The 19161-nt window shown below is 38.3% G+C and overlaps 1 protein-coding gene across 2 annotated transcripts in view; it reads right to left on the minus strand.

Annotated features, from left to right (window-relative positions):
- The window catches only part of RABEP1 (rabaptin, RAB GTPase binding effector protein 1), a 58959-nt gene extending 48130 nt beyond the window's left edge, over positions 1 to 10829 (minus strand). For both annotated transcript variants that reach the window (XM_032215544.1, XM_032215543.1), the window contains exon 1: positions 10699 to 10829. In XM_032215544.1, coding sequence (XP_032071435.1) covers positions 10699 to 10741 — 43 coding nt within the window. In that variant the 5' untranslated portion in view covers positions 10742 to 10829. The remainder of the gene's footprint in view (positions 1 to 10698) is intronic.
- Positions 10830 to 19161: the final 8332 nt, after the last annotated feature.

Consider the following 19161-nt stretch of genomic DNA (forward strand, 5'->3'; position numbering starts at 1 on the left):
TAAAATCAATCTCCAAAGCAACTATTATGAGAACTATCTAAAATCCTTATTACAATGACTATAGGACAGATATTTTACTTTAAAATGCTACAGAAAGAAAAAAGAAATACTAGTCTAGGTTAAAAAGGAACAATCTGAATACAAGGTATGATAGCTCAAAGTTACAACGGCATTGAAAAAAGTGACATTTTTCACAGTTGCAACCTTCAGAGCATTTCCAGCAGGGGTGGGTTCCATCTTCTTTTACTGCCGGTTCGCTCATGCGCGGAAGCAAAAAACAAGATGGTGCCGCCAATAGAACCAGTTTGGGGGGGGGGGGGGGGGGCTGACTTACTACCTACTTGGCCGAACCAGTAGGAACCCACCTCTGATCTCCAGGGTCACAAGATCAAAATTCACATGCCTGACAAGTGACATATATTTATGACCGTTGCTGTGTCCCAAGGTTATGTGATCCCCTTTTGTGACCTTTTGACAAGCAAAGTCAATGGAGAAGCCAGATTCACTTAACAATTAGGTTACTAGCATATCAACTGCAGTGATTCACTTAACTGTGGCAATGGGACAAGATTCACTTAACAAATGTCTCCCTTAACAGAAAGTTTGGACTCTATTGTGGTCGTAAGTGGAGGACTATATGTATTTGCTTACTTTTCCAAGTAGGCACAACTCAGATGTCCCGGCATTAATTCTAAAATGCTCTTTCTGCACAAGCATTAGTTGTTCTAGTTTAGGATTCTTAAAATTTAATACATTTGGAAAACACCAGAGAAAGTTGCTTTAAAGTTCAGTCATATTAATTCACAAGCCAAAATTTGAATTTCTCACGCAGCTTTCAGGTAGAATGTTTTCAGATCAAACAACTTCAAAGTATTATTTAGCTCATTCCCATATTACTCTGTGCCCAATTTTAAATTATTCAATAGAAAAATTACCTAATGTTTTAAATATAAAGGCACTGTATTTTTTGTCCTGATCAGGAACTGATCTATATGTGCATATAACATGTGTCTTAAATAGTTACAGATATCCTAGGCCTAGGCAAATGCAAACAATTTTTGATAGAGAAATTTTCTATCAAATTTTCTACTTGATTTAATATCCTCTCCCAACAGCTCTAGCATTGTTTACCTATTCTCAAACTTCCCAGAGGTTGTAAAACAAAAAACCCCAGTAATTACAATCACAATATTTGAAAGAAAGGCTGTATTATTTAGCTAAAACAATTCATGCATATAGAAGTTTGTCACCCACATAAGAAATTGTACTGCCTTGGTACAGGAAGATCACAATACCATAAAATATTTTTATAACACATTAAAAATAAGGAAGATGTATTCTGGACAGTTTTAAAAATAGAATAAATACAATAAGTAAGAGATTGAGTCACAAATAATTTGTCTCTGTTTACACGATTCAACTCAAATCTAACAAGCTTTGAGAAATCCATAATTACCCCTTTCAATCTACAAGAAATATCTCAAGAGAGAAAAAAGAGGGAAGGAGATAGACAGACAGACAGACAGATGCTTACTTACATACATACATACATACATACATACATGTAAATACTTGTTTGTGTGTGTGTGTTTGTGTGTGTGTTATAACTGCAAGACATCCTTCTGTGGATCTAAAATAAGTTTGAGAGACAAATTTAGGGAAAGGAATGGAAGATAGAAAATGATTTCCCTTTGGAGATATAAACAGTCCATCACCCATGCATTCACTATCACTTCAGTAATCTTTGTTTATCTGACATAAAGTTGTCAGCTCACAATAGAAACCCAGAAATGTACTTACTAAAAATGCAGTTCACATTACCAGCGGATATGAATTACTATTATTAAAACAACATATTGACTATTAAGAGGATCTTGAGATTCTAGATTAAATTGCAGGAAAAGATAATATCAAAGAATGCTTTTTAATTTAAGAGCTAAAATGCATAATCTATCCATAAAGTCATAATTAACCAGAGGAAATAAATATAAACAACTAAGCTAAAACATTAAATAATAATTTCACTTTATCATTTTAGATGATTATTACAACAATAGCTGAAATTATTTATCTGCATTTAGAAACTTACCATATTGTAAAATATACTGTGCAGCTATAATTTTTCTGATGATCAGATCAAAACTTAATTCTCACTCCAATGAAGCAAAGGCAAAATAGAATAAACAGCTTTTTAGTGCAGCAAATTCTACTGAGCTTTTTACACAAGTTCATCTAATAAGCTAGCTCTAAGCCAGGAAGCTCCGTAAGATAGAACTATTTTCTATATATTTTTAGCAAAGACTCCTCTCTGTTACAGATATTCCTCAAAGCTTTTTTGGTAACTCCCAATGCAGCTGAGTCGACACTGTTCACCCTGAAAGACTATACTTTATCATAAACAATCAATTACATTTTATATTCGTTCCTTTACCATGCAACCCTATGTACAAATACTTAAGTGCTTATTTGAAACAATTTTCTAAACATTTATTCATCAAGCAGTACTATCCTTGTAGCTTCTTGGTTTCATTCAGAACAAATCACAATCAGCAGCTGTTGTTGATTACACTGCAAGATAAAGCAGAATAATAAGTGCTAGAAGGGAAGTTGGAGATCTTCTAGTCCAGTGATGGCGAATCTTTTTCTTATGTGTCAAAATTGTGCGCGCACGTCCCCACACCAGTTCAATCCTCCCTCCCCACCTGCGCATGCATGCGTGACACACAAACATCCTTGTGCATGTGTGCACGACCCCTCTGCAGGCCCCACAAGCTTTCCTGAAGCCTGGGGAGGGCAAAAAAACGAGCCAACCAGAAGTTCGGGAACAAACTTTCTGTTGGCCTTTTGGGGCCATTTTTTGCCCTCCCCAACCTCTGGAAGCTTTCCTGAAGTCTGGGAAGAGCAAAAATGGCCTCCTCCAGCCCTCCAGAAGGTCAAATATCAGCTGGCCAGCATGCGCATGTGTGCTGGAGCTGACAGCTGGCGTGCCAGCAAATATAGCTCTGCGTGCCACCTGTGGCACACGTGCCTAGGTTTGCCATCACGGTTCTAGTCCCTGCTCAAGCAGAAGATCCTATAGCAGTAATGGCCAAAAGCGTGCCAAAAGTGGGGGGGCAGAGGAGGGTCATGTGCGGGTGTGCCACACCCATTTTTGGCATGCTTTTTTCACTCTCCCCAGGCTCCAGAGGCTTTATAGGAGCCTGGGACGGCGAAAACAACCTCCCTCATCCCCCCCTGGAGGCCCTCTGGATGCTTCAGGAGCTTCCCTGAAGGCTATGGAGGGCAAAAAACGATCCTCCAAGCAAACCAGAAGTCACTTCCGGGTTGCTCGTAGGGCTGGTTTTAGCCCTCCGGAGTGTTCAAGAGCCTTCCAAAGGCTTCCCAACACAATTTCTTAGTTCGTTTGAGAAAAAATCCCTTTTTTTTGTCAGTCCCTCAACATAACATAATTTCCATGTGCTACTAAAAAACAGTTCCAAATCGGAACTGTAAATTATAGCTGGATCTTTAAATAATGTTTGGAGGACTATTATAAACGGTTAACACACTGTACTATAGATATTAAAAGGGAAACCTTATTCAAATAATAGCAAAATAAAGACTGCTATTATGCGTGAACCAGTTCTACAAGGTCAAATTATCTAGAGATGCATTCCATCTAAAACAACTTGTATTTAAAAGGAAGCATATGGTTGCTGTTCTTTAGATAGGAAAGATGATAACATCGAATAAGTGCAGAAACTGTCTGAGAATTACACTATCATATTAAAAAAAGGAAATTTTGTCATTTCTTTACTGTATTTTTCTGGCAGTTTTTTTAATCTTCATAGTTTGATTCACTATGTTCATCCAACAGATATAAACAGCTGGTTGTAATTAAAATATTCACATAGCTACCTCTATGTCAGGTAGCACTTTTTTTTGCAAACAATAACAAATCAACAGTGATTTCTTTATCAAGGACTGCATAGTGTATGGAAAACTTACTTTATCCCCAGCTCTTCAAAAGAGGCACCATGGAGATTAGAAAAAAGTATTATGAAACAAGATGCAGCTTTGTTTTATAGCTGCCCTTGCACACTGCTGTTTTCTTGAAAGATTAGTGGTTGCTTAACAATAGAATAACCATTAAACCTTAGTTTGGCAATACAATAGACTGCAAGGAAAGGAAATATGACCTAAAAATATAGTTTAAGATTAAAGTTAAGACCTCCTCCTTGGCTACAATAGTAAGCCTTAAAACAGGCATTCTATGACTTCTCATTTTAAGCAGCAAATTTGAACAGTTAAAAATAATCTTTCAACTGACAATATATTAGATGCATAGCAATAGCAATAGCAGTAGACTTATATACCGCTTCATAGGGCTTTCAGCCCTCTCTAAGCGGTTTACAGAGAGTCAGCATATTGCCCCCAACAATCTGGGTCCTCATTTTACCCACCTCGGAAGGATGGAAGGCTGAGTCAACCCTGAGCCGGTGAGATTTGAACCGCTGAACTGCTGATCTAGCAGTAGCCTACAGTGCTGCATTTAACCACTGCGCCACCTCGGCTCTTTAACCACTGCGCCACCTCGGCATGGAAAGTGTTATCATTTTTACAACTGAATCTTTATTCTGAAGCAATAATTGAATTTTAAATATCCCATTCCAATACAATACAACAGAGATTTTCAGTTAAGAATTAGGAACCTTTAGTAATTCAGGAAAAAAAAAGGGGGGGGGGTTGGTCAATTTTTCAGTGTTTCTTAGTAATTCTCAGTATTTATGCCTCACTAAAAACAACCTCCTCTGCAGACAAAAAGGTATCTTATCCTATAAAATAAGTTAACAGTTATTTCAAAGTTATTAATTCTTCTCCAGAACATATTGTATACTCAATATTATCAACTTTAAAAAAATTTAGAAGTTGCCATAATTATCTCCCAAACTTCAATATCTCATTTGATCTTATTACCATATTTTTCGGACTATAAGATGCACCGGTGTATAAAACGCACCAAGATTTCAAAGGGGTAAGTAAGAAAAAAAAGTGTTTATTCTCCCTGGCCCCCAGGAACACTCTGCAAGCTTCACCAGGACGGGGGAAGGCAAAAATGCCCCCGTGTTTGTGAAAAATTGGCAGAAAATGGGCCATTTTTCACAAAAATGGGGGCATTTTTCCCTTCCCCCAGCCCTGCTGAAGTGTACAGAGTGCTTCTGGGGACTAGAGGAAGGCAAAAATGCCTCAATTTTTCTGAAAAATTGTTCATTTTTTGCTCATTTTTGCAAAAATGGGGGCATTTTTCCCTTCTACCAACCCTGCTGAAGCCTGCAGAGTGCTTTGGGGGGATGGAGGAAGGCAAAAACGCCTCCGTTTTTGTGAAAAAATGGCATAAAATGGGCCTTCTTTCACAAAAATTAGGGCATTTTCCCCTTCCCCCAGCCCTGTTGAAGCCCACAGAGTGCGTCGAGGGGCTGGAGGAAGGCAAAAACGCCTCCATTTTTGCGAAAAACTGCCCATTTTTGCAAAAATGGTGCGCGTGGATGGAGCTTCAGGAGGCCAAAAATGGCTGTATTTGGTGTATAAGATGCACCAACATTTCTACGCTCTTTTGGGGGGGAGGTGCATCTTATACTCCCCAAAATATGGTAGATAATTTTACAATGGACTCCTGTACTCAATTTTTGCAAAAGAAATAACTGTCTATTTCCAAACAAATCTCTATTTCAGATAACTGCTCTTGCAATACATATGCGATCTAATATGTAACAACTTACCTCCAGAAATTGTAAATGCTCCAACACTGGAAGTTTTAAAGAAGAAATTGGATAACTATTTTGTCTGAAATGGTATAGATTTCCTGCCTAAGCAGGGGTTGGACTAGAACACCTTCAAGGTAGCTTCCACCTCTGTTATTCTATTCCATTCTACTCTATTCTAATCTATTCTAATCCCCAACAAATTTTCAAAATCTGCACTACACAAATAAACTACAAATTTTAATCAATATATTCCACCTCTTTTTCACTATAGTATTTATTCCATAATGGAAACAAATGATCATCATACAAATATTCTGCATTTCACAGATGAAAAACCAGAAATGATTCATGTAACAGTACTTTAAAAATTGACAGTATAGTAAACTGGAGTGTCTAAATTCTCTTAAGATGTAGGATGGAACCACATAACCACAAGATTACACTTTTCATTCTGAATGCATCAACACCTTTAACAGATGCACTCACACATTATAATCATAATTTCTTGAATAAACCACAACTGGGTAGCCATATATATCATGCCCCAAACCCATGGTTTCCACATAGAAAAAGTTGGATTTTCCCAATAGCTCAAACCACAATGAAATATACATTATAGGTTTAATACAAAACAGGCCTTCCTGTTTTGTATTAAAGAAACCCAGTTACCAAAAGGTAAAATTATCTTTTATGACCAGCACAGACATAAAAATAGTTACAAGGGAAAGTAACTCTTCTTTTGATACTTCCTGCACTTTAATATATTTGTATTTAAATTACTGTGGATTTTCAGAGAAGTGTTTTTGCATTCCTTTTCCTCCATGTAACAAAAGTGGGATCTGCTCCATTCCTGGCTGAAATGACTTCATTCATCTCTTGGCGTTAATCATTTCTTTGTTCACATGAAGAGTTTTAAACAGCTACAGAACCCACACTTCTATGTTGTAATTTATTTTCAGGTAGTTGCACTGGCCATGACTGTCTGTCTCCAGTTTTGCAACGTTTACCACTCCTACCACTCTGAAGGGTGAGATCTAGCCATTGCTAACTACTATGGTAACTACTCAGTAGAATTAAAATTATGCACTCAACCATGAAAATGCCTCTAAAGACTATAAAAAAGTTACAAGCTTTCCAATATACAGTATTTGGATTGATGTCCAGAGTGGGAGTAATAATGTAATATAACTCCTCATAAAAAGCCAACGTCATGCATATATGATTATAAAGTCACTTCATAAGAACATTTAAAGCTCAGAAAGGCTTTAATCTAAGGCACCTGAAAATTGCTTTAGCACACGTCAACTTCTTCCCATGTCCCAAAACTCTATCCTACAGCTAAACCTTATTCATGATTCCTTTAACTGAAGAAAAATAAAGTTCTGCTTCCTGATTTTGATCAATACACCACTAAGCCATAAACTGTTTTACCATGATTTATATTTAGTTGGAATAAGATAATATAAAATGCCACAAGCAAATTGCATCATAGTATAGTGCAGTGTATGAACCTAGCTAAAAACTAGTTTGGTTGCAGTGGTTAAAGGCACGGGCGTGGAAACTGCGAGACTGTGAATTCCAGTCCTGCCTTAGATAATAGCCAACTGGATGATTTTGGACCAGCCACTCATTCTCAGTCTGCAAATGGTGACAGTGGCAACCACTTTTAAAACTGTTGCCAAGAAAACTGCATAGATGTTGCCATATAGTGGAAAAGATTAGCTGAACACACAAACACAAAAATCCTAGCCAATGACTTGGAATTCTATTCTTTAAAAAGTCTATCTAATTTACTTCCTCTGAATTTTGACTGGGTAACCAAGTACCATATTTTTCGGAGTATAAGACACACTTTCTTCCCCCCTAAAAGAGGTGAAAATTTGGGTGTGTTTTATACACCAAATATAGCCCCACCCACCCACCGTCCCTACCCTTTGTCCTTTGCCTCCTGCAATTTACCTCCATGCAGCAAATGGAGAAAATGGGGCTTGTGGAGGTGACAATAGGCTATGGCAATCCCTGCAGCTTGAAACAGCTGATCATTGGGAGGCCCCTGCTTAAACTGAAATTGAAACTTGCTATTTGCTGCAAGGGGCAAATAATGTTTTCTTCCAGAAAGCCACATCAATTTTAACAGCATCTGTACAAGTATAGTCTGAAATGTAACACCACAAACAGTGTATATCTTCTGTACTGTTTACTGTTTGCTGCAAGGAGGCAAATTGCTAGGAAGCAGAGGCAGATTTTCCCCCTTGTTCTCCTCCCCAAAAGCTAGGTGCGTCTTATACTTCGGAGCATCTTATATTCCAAAAAATACAGTATTAATTTAATATTTTTTATCTAAATAGATGGTTTTACAATTTATTTTAATTTTATTATCAGCTCAAGTTTAACTCAGCCTTCCATCCAAATTGGGTTCTTAGGATTGGAAGCAAGATATGATATTATGGCATATACCACATACAGTTTTTGTAGAAATGTGTATTCTCCTGGAGAGTTGCTCCTATCAAAGAAATAACTGAAATAATACAGAGATTCATAAGTCTTCCCCCAGCAAAGTCTAAGTGCTATTGCTATTTTATTTATTCATTATTATTAGTTACTTTACAAGATTATGTAGCATTAAAAACAACTTTTATATAACTATCCTTGTGGCTTAGAATTGCAACCAATAAAATATGTTATTTTACACATTCAATTACAAAAGCAGGTTTCTGTATAACTGTCACATACATTTACAAAATTGACACTTCTACCAACAGTAGTTGTACATGTACATGCACTATGAGTAGCTCCCCTCCTTCTTACATACAATTTTAATACATACTTGCCCTATTTATTACATTTGCTATTTTCTAAGAAAACATCACCCATAATATATCTTCATTAATACTCCCAATATTTTCCAAGTCAACTATAAATTGTTTATTTAAAAAAAAAAACAAATGTGCAAACATAGTGGGAAAATGCTGATTAAAAAAAGGGAAGCAAGCCTGCCTATACAGCAGAAGGAAAAAAGTTCAAGGAGCAACGGGTCCACGAATATGTGACATCAGCTTTAGAAAATTAATAAAATTAGTTTTTCTTTTTTATTTATATTAGATATAAATCTGTCTTTTCAATAGAATGCCAAGGCAGTTTACATAGTATTCCTCCTTCAATTTGATTCCACAACCATAAACCTGTGAGATTCATTGGAATGAAGCAGTGGCTAGTCTACAATCTGGCAATCGGTTTCCATGGGAGAGGGAAAACCTGAATCTGTCTCTCCAGTCTTAGACAAATGCCATAACCATCATATTTCTGACTGCCTATTTTTGTAGTGATTAAAGGTAAAGGTTCCCTTCACATATGTGCTAGTTGTTCCCAACTCTAGGGGGCAGTGTTCATCTCTGTTTCTAAGCCAACGAGGCAGCGCTGTCCGAAGACATCTCTGTGGTAATGTGATTAAACACCGAAGGCGCATGGAACGCTGTTACCTTCTCATCAAAGGTGGTCCCTAATTTTCTATTTGCATTTTTACATGATTTAGAACTGCTAGATTGGCAGAAGCTGGGACAAGTAATGGGAGCTCACTCTGTTACTTGTTCTAGTAGGGAGACTCCACTAGGGATTAAACATACAGTTAATATTGGGTTTATTTGATCTAACAACATTAATCCATGCTCCTAATAGTCTCAACCTTACCACAGCTGATATCACATTTAGTATTACTATTTAACACCTCAAGGATGCAGGAAGTGGTTACTGTGGAGAAGAGAGAACAGTCTGTTTAGGTGACAGTTAAAGTAAGTGGTTGCATAGGTATGAAGGAGGATCAGAGGAAAGAGAGTCAGAACTAAAGTCAGAACAGTAAATGTTGAGGGACTTTGAGAATGAGGGGGAAGCTATAAGCAAAAAATATAACAAGTGGGACACATCTTGCTTTGCAAAGAAGATAAGGGGAGGAACACCTTGTGGCTGAAGTTATAACCTGGCCACTAAGTTAACTCAGTTTCTGAACAATACATCGGCTGGGTTCACACAACATTGTGAGCCCCAAAGAACTCGTACTTGCATCCAGTACAACTCCAAGCTGAAGAAAGCTAAAGCAGAAGGGTTAATGGGAGAGAAAAAGAGCAAGGAATAAAATAGTTTGGGGGTGGGGTTTAAGACACAAACATAAGGAAAAAAAAACTCATGCCTCCAGAAGGGGAACAACTTGTTCCAGAAGAGGAACAACCAGAAGTTGTGAATGCTCCAATATTGGAAGTTTTTAAGAAGAGATTGGATAACTATTTGTCTGAAGTGGTGTAGGGTTTCCTCCCTAGGCAGGGGGTTGGACTAGGAGACCTCCAAGGTCCCTTCCAACTCTCTTATTCTATTCTATTCTATTCTGGGAGGGAGGAGAAGCACCAGCTGTTTGGGAGAATGGAAGGAAAGAAAAATGCAGGAGTCACTTGAAAGGCGGGGAGGAGAGAAGGGGACTTCGATGGGGACAGAGACCGCAGTGATGGGCGGCTGAAGCCAGAAGTCGTTGCGAAAAGGGATGGTGCCCAAGGAGGTGGCGACGCCGCTGGGGCCAAGGAGAAGAAGGGACCGGGAGCCAAGTAGGAAGGCAGCGGAGCCGGAGAGGGAGAGGTATGGTAAAAGGGGGGGGGGGCTTCGAAAGGATGCGGGCGAGGAGAGCGACGAAGAAGGATAGGAGAAGACGACGAAGGGCTGGGTTCAGGAATTGCGCGGGGAGGGGAAGAAGCGCCTGTGGGAGCTCGAGGGGTTCCGCTCCTTCCATGCCCTCCTCTTTCCCTCCCTCCTTCCTTCCTTCCCTCGCTCCCTCTGCGGCCTGCATTCCTCCCCGCTTCCCACGCCCCCCTTTTGCACCCAGGTCGAGGCAGAATTAGCAGGCCGCGCCTCAGGCCGGCGCCGGCTCCCCACCCGCACAGCCCCCACCCGCACCCGGCCTTCCCTTCCTCACCCTCCGTCGGCTCCGAAGCCGGGGTCTCCCCGGGCTGGGCCATGACCGAGCCAGCTCGTCCCCGTCACGCCGAGGCCGGGTCCGCTACGTCAGGAGACGAAGCCGAACGCATCTTGACAGGCGGAGGGGGCGGGGAATCGGCGGCGGCGGGAAGGAGGGAGCGCGAGCGGCCGCGCATGCGCCCGGTGGCGCCGTAAGCTGTGGGGAGAGTGGGATGGGATGGGAAGTGTGAGGTACAGTGCCGAGGGCTCGCAGCTTAGCGGAGGTGTAGAAGCTGCAGCTGCAGGTCCCTGCTATCAGGGCGATGGAAGTGGCTGCTGAATTGGGGAAAACTGAATTAAAAAGCTGGGATGAAGATGAAGTGTGTTGTTGGGGGTGATGTGTTTTGGAATAAAAGGTTGCATTTAGCTGGGTTCACGCGTTACGTTAATGGCTTAGGGCAGCGCCGCACAAACTGTTTGCAACTGGGGCCAGATTGCTTTTTTGGAATTAATCTCCCATGGTGATGATGCAGTGATCCTGCTGGAGTTGGAGACCACAGACCTAGAAATCATCATCATCATCTCCTCCTCCTCCTCATTATTATTATTATTATGTGGTTAATCTTTGGTGAGATTCACAGCCTTTGGGGCTGGTTGGTAGCTCAACAGCTCGAGTCCTAACCAAGGACCTAGGAACTGTTAAGGTAACGTTGGAGGATATAAGTTGTTCCAAGTGGGGTGGTTTTTTGTAGAGTCAGAATGTTCAAGTCAGGTAAATTTAGAATTTTCAAATAGTGAGGTAGCCCTTTAGGTATTGCTCCAAGGGCTCCAATTACAATTGGGACAACACATGATTTCTTTTTTTCACTGTCACTCAACCTCAATAATGATGATGATGATGATGATGATGATGATGATGATGAAGCGAGCTGAAAATTGGAAAAGCAAAGCTATGCATGGCCAATTCTTGAAAAGTATTGAAGGCAAAGCTGACCAAAAACGAACTTGGAACTGGTTAAGATCAGGAGTACTGAAAAAAGAAACAGAAGGCTTTGGCAGTTCAAGAACAAGCCTTAGCCACAAACTGCATGAAGGCAAAAATTCAACATGTTACCACCAACAGCAAATGTCGCCTCTGTAATGAGAAAGATGAGACAGTCGACCACTTGATCAGTGGGTGCAGCAAAATTTCATAAACTGACTACCTACAACACCATGACCGCATTGCTAAGATCATTCACTGGAAATTGTGCCAAAAGTTTGGATTTGAGTACAGCAAAAACCACTGGGAACATCAGGTTGAGAAGGTTTTAGAGAATGAGAAAGTCAAGATCTTGTGGGACTTCAGAATCCAGACTGACAGGCACTTGGCCTACAACACACCTGACGTAACAATACTTGAAAAGAAGAAAGTATGGTTCATTGACATTGCAATACCTGGTGATGCACAAATTGAAGGTAAACAGCAAGAAAAAAATCACAAAATACAAGGACTTGCAAATTGAAGTTGAGTGACTGTGGAAAAAGAAATCATGTGTTTTCCCAATTGTAATTGGAGCCCTTGGAGCAATACCTAAAGGGCTCCCCCGCTATTTGGAAATGTTAAATTTATCAGACTTGAACATTCTGATTCTACAAAAACCACCCTACTTGGAGCAGCTTATATCCTCCGACGTTACTTTAACAGTTCCAAGGTCCTTGGTTAGGACTTGAGCTGTTGAGCTACCAACCAGCCCCAAAGGCTGTGAATCTCACCAAAGATTAACCACATAATAATAATAACTTTTATTCATTAAACATGAAACAATTGAACATTTAAAAATGTATCACAAATATCATTGACTGGCGCTGATGGTTGATACGGGTTGCTGCCAGCATCCTAGGTGTCAACCAAGTATCTTCTTAAAATGTATGATGTTTCGAGTAGCACAGTTTTTTGCAGTTCTGCTAGTGTTATTGCAGGAAGTTTCAATTTCTTAATGTATTTTATAAAATTCTTGGACATGGTACCAAGTGCCCCGTTAACTGGGTAAATAACGAATGAGTAAATGAACAATGTGGGACCTAGATAAGTTGTCAAAAAGTTAATTAAAATAAATCCGGTAGAACAGTGGCATAGCCTACCTAGGTACAGAGATTGTGAGTAATCTGCCTCTGATATTTTGAAAGAAGAGCCAGGATATCATCCCTGAGGACAATTTGACATTCCTGTACACTGCAAAGACTGGACTGATGATCCTTGTGATTCATTTCTACTCTACAATTCTGTGTTTTCAGGATTTAACACCCTTCAAAAATAATAGAATGCCTGTAAACATATTCCTGCCCTACATGGGTATTTTCCTATTATGGTGAGAACGAATTTCTTCGATTGAGTAAATGCTGGGACTTAAAATATGTTAAACTGATGACTCCTGGTCTAATGTATCCCTTTTTATTTGCCTTGTTCTTCTGAAACCATGGGAAATCAGACTGGCCTTGATGATTTGCCCCCAAATTTTAGAGGTGCAGTTGAGGCCACAGGGTCACAAAACAGTCCAGGCAGCATCCTTAATTGTATTCAATGAAGTTACCACAGATAAGTATATATCAGAGTTTAGAGGAAGCAAACCGGAACACATACATCATACCAAACCACCTTTCACAAATGCTTACACAAAGATGTTTGTGGTTGTATAGTTAAGGAAGGCAACCCTGAAATGTTGGCATCCTAGCTAGTCAATTATTTGTTTTGTTTTGGTGGTTAAGCATGCCTCCCTTCACAAGGATGAGAGAGAGAAATGTAAGAAAGGGTGGTTGGGATTCAATAAGGTTGAATATCATGTTCTTAAATGTAATAGATCTATAAATTGGAAAATATAGATACTTGAAGCGCACCTTATCTGTTTTCTCTGCTTGCAGATGTCACAGTAATTAGAACGGTAGCACCAACACAGAAATGCTATTCTTGTTCTGTTTTAGAAACAAAAAGATTATGAATAGTTGGCTTGCATGCATAATCATAGCTCTATTGCATTATTTATAACAGTACCTTATTCTGCAAATTTGGTATGGAAGATTTATGTTTCTGAGGAGTAATCCCAAGTGATTTCTAACACAGCAGATAGGTCCTCTTCTTGTTATTGCATGCACTGTAGTGCCAAGAGGAAAAATAATTTAGTGTAATTTTTATTTTAATACAATACTATTAATATATCTGCTCCATATGTCTTTACTTATTTTCTTTTTCTAGCATATTAAAATTGTGATTTAGATGGCAATGCCTGAAGTGGTTTTATGGACATTATCGAGGATTTTTTGAGGGCTGTCTGCACCCGAGATCTCAAATGAAAGACTATTTCTCTAAAGTAGGATATGGAAGAATGTGTTCTGAGAACAGCTTAAAATATGATCTTCAAAGAGTGAACATGCCTGGACATAGGTGTGAACTAAAATCTGACCCTATTATGTAAGTGATAAAAGTGGTGAGGCAGAATCACTTCCATACTTTTACTCTAATCGGCAAAATGTTGGCCAAGGTGTCTCAGATCTTATTTATATAAGGATTGGCCAGAATAAGAAACATATGACAGCTATTACAGCCTTGCTAAAACAGGTCTTATCTGCTCCAAGTTGGAAACAAGATAGATGGACTCTGTTGAAATAACAGACATCGTTGAAGATTTCTTAGCTGTAAATCTCAAGGAAGAGGACCAAGTACTCCATACTACAGTGGTGCAGTGGTTAGAGTGCAATACTGCAGGCTACTTCTGCTGACTGCCAGCTGCCTGCAATCTGGCAGTTCGAATTTCACCAGGCTCAATGTTGACTCGGCCTTCAATCCTTCTGAGGTGGGTAAAATGAGGACCTGGATTGTTGGGGGCAATAGGCTGACTCTGTAAACTGCTTAGAGGCCTGTAAAGCACTATGAAGTGGTATGTAAGTCTAAATGCTATTGCTATACTGTAGCTCTCCCATTTGTGCACTGGATCCCTGGCCCTCCTGGGAAGAGATTTGAAGCTGGATCCAGGTTGTAGTCAATGCTTCTCTGAAGGAAGAGGACATTCCAGCCACTCCTCCAGAAGCCTGTCCTGGATCCCAGGGGAAAAAAAACAACTTTCATCTTATATACACCCACCTTTTTTAAACAGGCTTGGGAGAAAATAGTAGGGCTCTACCAGTCGGAATTCAAGCTTGGCCATAATAGTTGCATAGGTTACTTACCTTAGTAAGATGTGAAAGGAGGAAGCATCACATCTTGTGCTCCTTAGCAGTTTTTGATAATGTCCACCAGTGTTCTTCTGGTTGATTCCATTCAGCTTCCACATTCCACTTTTCATCCATTCCATTTTAAGATTAGTGTTATTTTTTTTTAAATCACAATACAGTACTTACTGTAAGCAAGGGCCCTTCACCTGCTGTTTTTCCTTGTATCCACCATGCTTGAAATCTAGAGCTATTATTTATGAATTTTCTGACCTCAGTTGGGTTAACCATAATTTAAGAAAAAACCATTTTTTAGGGATCACATACCACTGAACTAGTAGCTTGTAAAGATGTAAGCTAGGTGCAAGATAAAATGCAGTTGGCTAGCTTATTCAGTGTTCATCATATGTTCATCATCTACAAATTATGAAAATTCATCTGCATTTCTACAAGGAACAAAACTAAATTTCGTTGATTTTTTTTTCATTCCCGATTCAGCCAAAGGTGTTATATCAAACCTTTAGGGTCTCCCATATCTGAATGTTAACCTGGCAAAGCCTGTTATATAAAATGTGAACTTAGGCTTAGTTTTGTTGTTGTTGTTGTGCTGGTAATTCCAGATTCCCCAGGGATTGTTCTCTGCAGTTTTCCAATAAAATAATAAATCAAGTCTGTCAATTTATAACTTTAGAACTGTATCTCATAAATGCCCAAAGACAATGTCAGTTCTTTTTTTATCCCCACCCTTATTCTAATAAAATCAGAAATAAAAATGATGCATGTACATTGCTAAGCAAAGACATATTTATTAGCATCCTTCTTATTAATGCCATTTTGTTTGGAAACTTAGGTAAGCCCCAGGATTTTCATGAGAGACTGGTATATACATTTTAAACTGCCAAGGATCATTCCAGCAACAGCTCCATAAATTTGGTTTTCATCCTGAAACAATAGTTTGCTTGCAATCATAAATTATCTTAATCTGTCCTGCCTCCCAGATATTTTATGTGATTGAAAATCTTTGCAAAAAAAAAAAACATTTATAGAAGTTATAATTTCCCTCCTCTTGTTTAAAAGGTTCCATGTGGGTGCATGTTCTGAATAGATGGAAAGCAGATGAGACACCTCCCCAAATGCCAAAAACAAATGTACTAGTAATTAATGTTCCTGCATTGTCTATAAGTTGAAATAGATTCAAAACTCATGATCTCATTTGAAAGCTGCCCATATTAACAGTCTGAAAGCACTCTTTCATTCCTCTGTAAGAAGTGTTCACCAAAGACTTTGATATGTCATGAGCCTGAACATTTTGTTTCTTCCTGCAATATCAATATATATCAATATATCAATATATCAATATATCAATATATCAATATATCAATATATCAATATATCAATATATCAATATATATATCAATATATATATCAATATATATATCAATATATATATATATATATATATATATATATATATCAATATATATATATATATGTATATGTATATATATATGTATATATATATATATGTATATATATATATATGTATATATGTATATGTATATGTATATATATATATATGTGTGTATATATATATATATATATATATATATATATATATATGTATATATATATTGATATATATTTAAAGTCACAACCCCTGGTATGCCCAATTATGGGAGGAAGTTAACTGCTTCCATTCTCTGTCAGTCGGCTCGTCACAAGAGTCCATCACGACAGAAACCCAATATTTTTTATTGTTGCCTTTTTGTTACATTTGTTATAATTGATAGAAACTAATTATTGAAAATTTTAGGTTAAGTTAGAGAAGCATTTGTAGTGAAATTCCCAAGTTAGCAAAATCTGCTGGCACACCATGAGAAATTAATCAAAACTAAAACCAAAAAAGCTATGTTCAATAGTACTAAAAAAAAGAATCTGTTCTTATCTCTGTGATTTACTTCTCTGGACTTGTCTTTTTCCAGCTAGTACTTATTTCTGAAATGGCAGTGAATGGAAATGGAAAATTCCTTCTCTCCCCAATACTTGTACAGCATAAGAGAACTGTCCACTTTGAAAAGAATCTACTGATTGCAGTTTGGCAAGAAGAGTTTTCGAAATTTGCCTCTTTGTAGTAAGGACACATAAGAGTCGAAACATTCCTATATGTTGTATAAACAGTAGAAACAGAGAACCCGCATTCCCATACTTAACAAATGATGAATTGTTTTCTTCCAGGAAGCTTATAAAAAAAATATTTAGCCTAACTGCAGAACAAAAACAGAACTGGTAAAGAATCTGAAATGGGCTCATGCACGCCTATCTAGAGCGTGTCCTGGAATCTCACAAAATGACTTGTTGCAAGTTTTAATTTCAGTTTCTGCAAATTAAAAAGTAAGTAAAGGAGTAAACTGACTTAATTTATTGTGTGAATATACTACAGATTGGATTCAAATATCATGCTCCCTAGGACTTGTTCTGAGTTTAGTTTATTTGTTCAATAAAGTACCATTGACTTTGTCCATACTAACTAATGGCTACAAAAGGTATTTGAAATGTCAGACTAACACAATAAACCAAACTTAACAAAGCATTTGATAATTGAGCTTGCATCTATAAACCCAACTGCACTGTCTTGTACTTGCTGGTATATTATTTTTCATGCTTAAATAATACTGTTTGGTTAGTCGTTTTTGATGCACCAAACCTCTTGTTAAACTTTCATTTCAAAGGCAAGGGAAGAGGAGTCACATCTGAGTAAGGGTGTATTGTACAGTTGGAATGGGTGCAAAACTGATGTTGCGTTTTGTGTAACTTTAAACAGCACAATGGTATTGGAATGTTTGCTGTCTTGTTGCCAAAACAAAACTTGCTGTATAAACACTACTTTTAAGATCTTTCTCTTTTAAAGAGGAGAAAAAATATATGTTCCATATGCCTTTCAGAAAATCAAATCGATATTGCAAAATTGAATAAATGGCGCATCTGACTTTCCCCAAAAGAGAAGAAGCAAGACTGAGAATGTGTTCCAACCCTGCTTCCTGGGAGTCATCTTTTATAAACAATATATAAGGTAAAGGTAAAGGTTCCCCTTGCACATATGTGCTAGTCATTCCCAACTCTAGGGGGCGGTGCTCATCTCCGTTTCAAAGCCGAAGAGCCAGTGCTGTCTGAAGATATCTCTGTGGTCATGTGGCCGGCATGATTAAACGCCGAAGGCACACGGAACACTATTATCTTCCCACCAAAGGTGGTTCCTATTTTTCTACTTGCATTTTTATGTGCTTTCGAACTGCTAGGTTGGCAGAAGCTAGGACAAGTAACGGGAGCTCACTCTGTTATGCGGCACTAGGGATTTGAACCACCGACCTGCTGACCTTTCTGATCGACAAGCTCAGTGTCTTAGCCACTGAACCACGTCATTAAAGCTAACATATTTCTTGATTCCTTCTCACATTATAGAGAAAAATGGCAATCTGTGACACATGCATACATTTGGTTTGATCTTTTAAAGTATTATAATAAGACAACCTCTCCAACTACCTTTACTTGACTCTAATTTGTATGAACATTTCATTTATTATCTATAAAAATGTGGATAAAAATGAAAGTGACTTTATTTTATGGAGAAAATGAACTTTACAGCATGAGGCTTTGCACGATTAATTAATAGATCTCATTTGATTACTAGCACTTATTTTTGCATGGTCATGCTATAACTCAGAGAAGATCCAAGTGTTTTTATCCCTGTTAGAATCCTCATAGCCTTTTCCTCTCTAGTAAAGTCCAGGTCAAGTTACACGTGTCTGCAGAATAATTTCATTTTTCTATTCTTATCAGCAGATGTCATCTTGTGGACTTTTACCCATGTCAGACTCTTTGTCTTTCTCTAGTACTATGTAGCTAAGACTTTGTTTGAGATACATGAAAATGATATATGGTTGTTCTTGCACTATTTATCATTAAGAAATCCTTCGATGAAATAAACCAAAGCACGTATAATGTTGCTGGGAGGAAACTTTGGCCTCAGATAGTTAATGATTTCACCAATTTTTCTGCTATTGCTGAGAATGTCAAACACGTTGAAACTTCTGCTCAACTACCGGTAGGCAAGGGATTCAAGTATAAGCAAGCAATGTTAATCAGCTCCCTGGTCTCATTCTTGCAGCCAAAGAGTGTATCAAGCATGGATGAAAAAAAGCAGAAAGATGATCCCAAATAAGAGCTGACTGTCAATTTCAAATAAGCGGCTGCAGCAAACAACTGGCTGATCAGATTGGAGACTGATGCTTTTCAGAAA

Source organism: Thamnophis elegans, chromosome 4, assembly GCF_009769535.1.
Source record: "Thamnophis elegans isolate rThaEle1 chromosome 4, rThaEle1.pri, whole genome shotgun sequence".
In the NCBI taxonomy this organism is placed as follows: domain Eukaryota; kingdom Metazoa; phylum Chordata; class Lepidosauria; order Squamata; family Colubridae; genus Thamnophis; species Thamnophis elegans.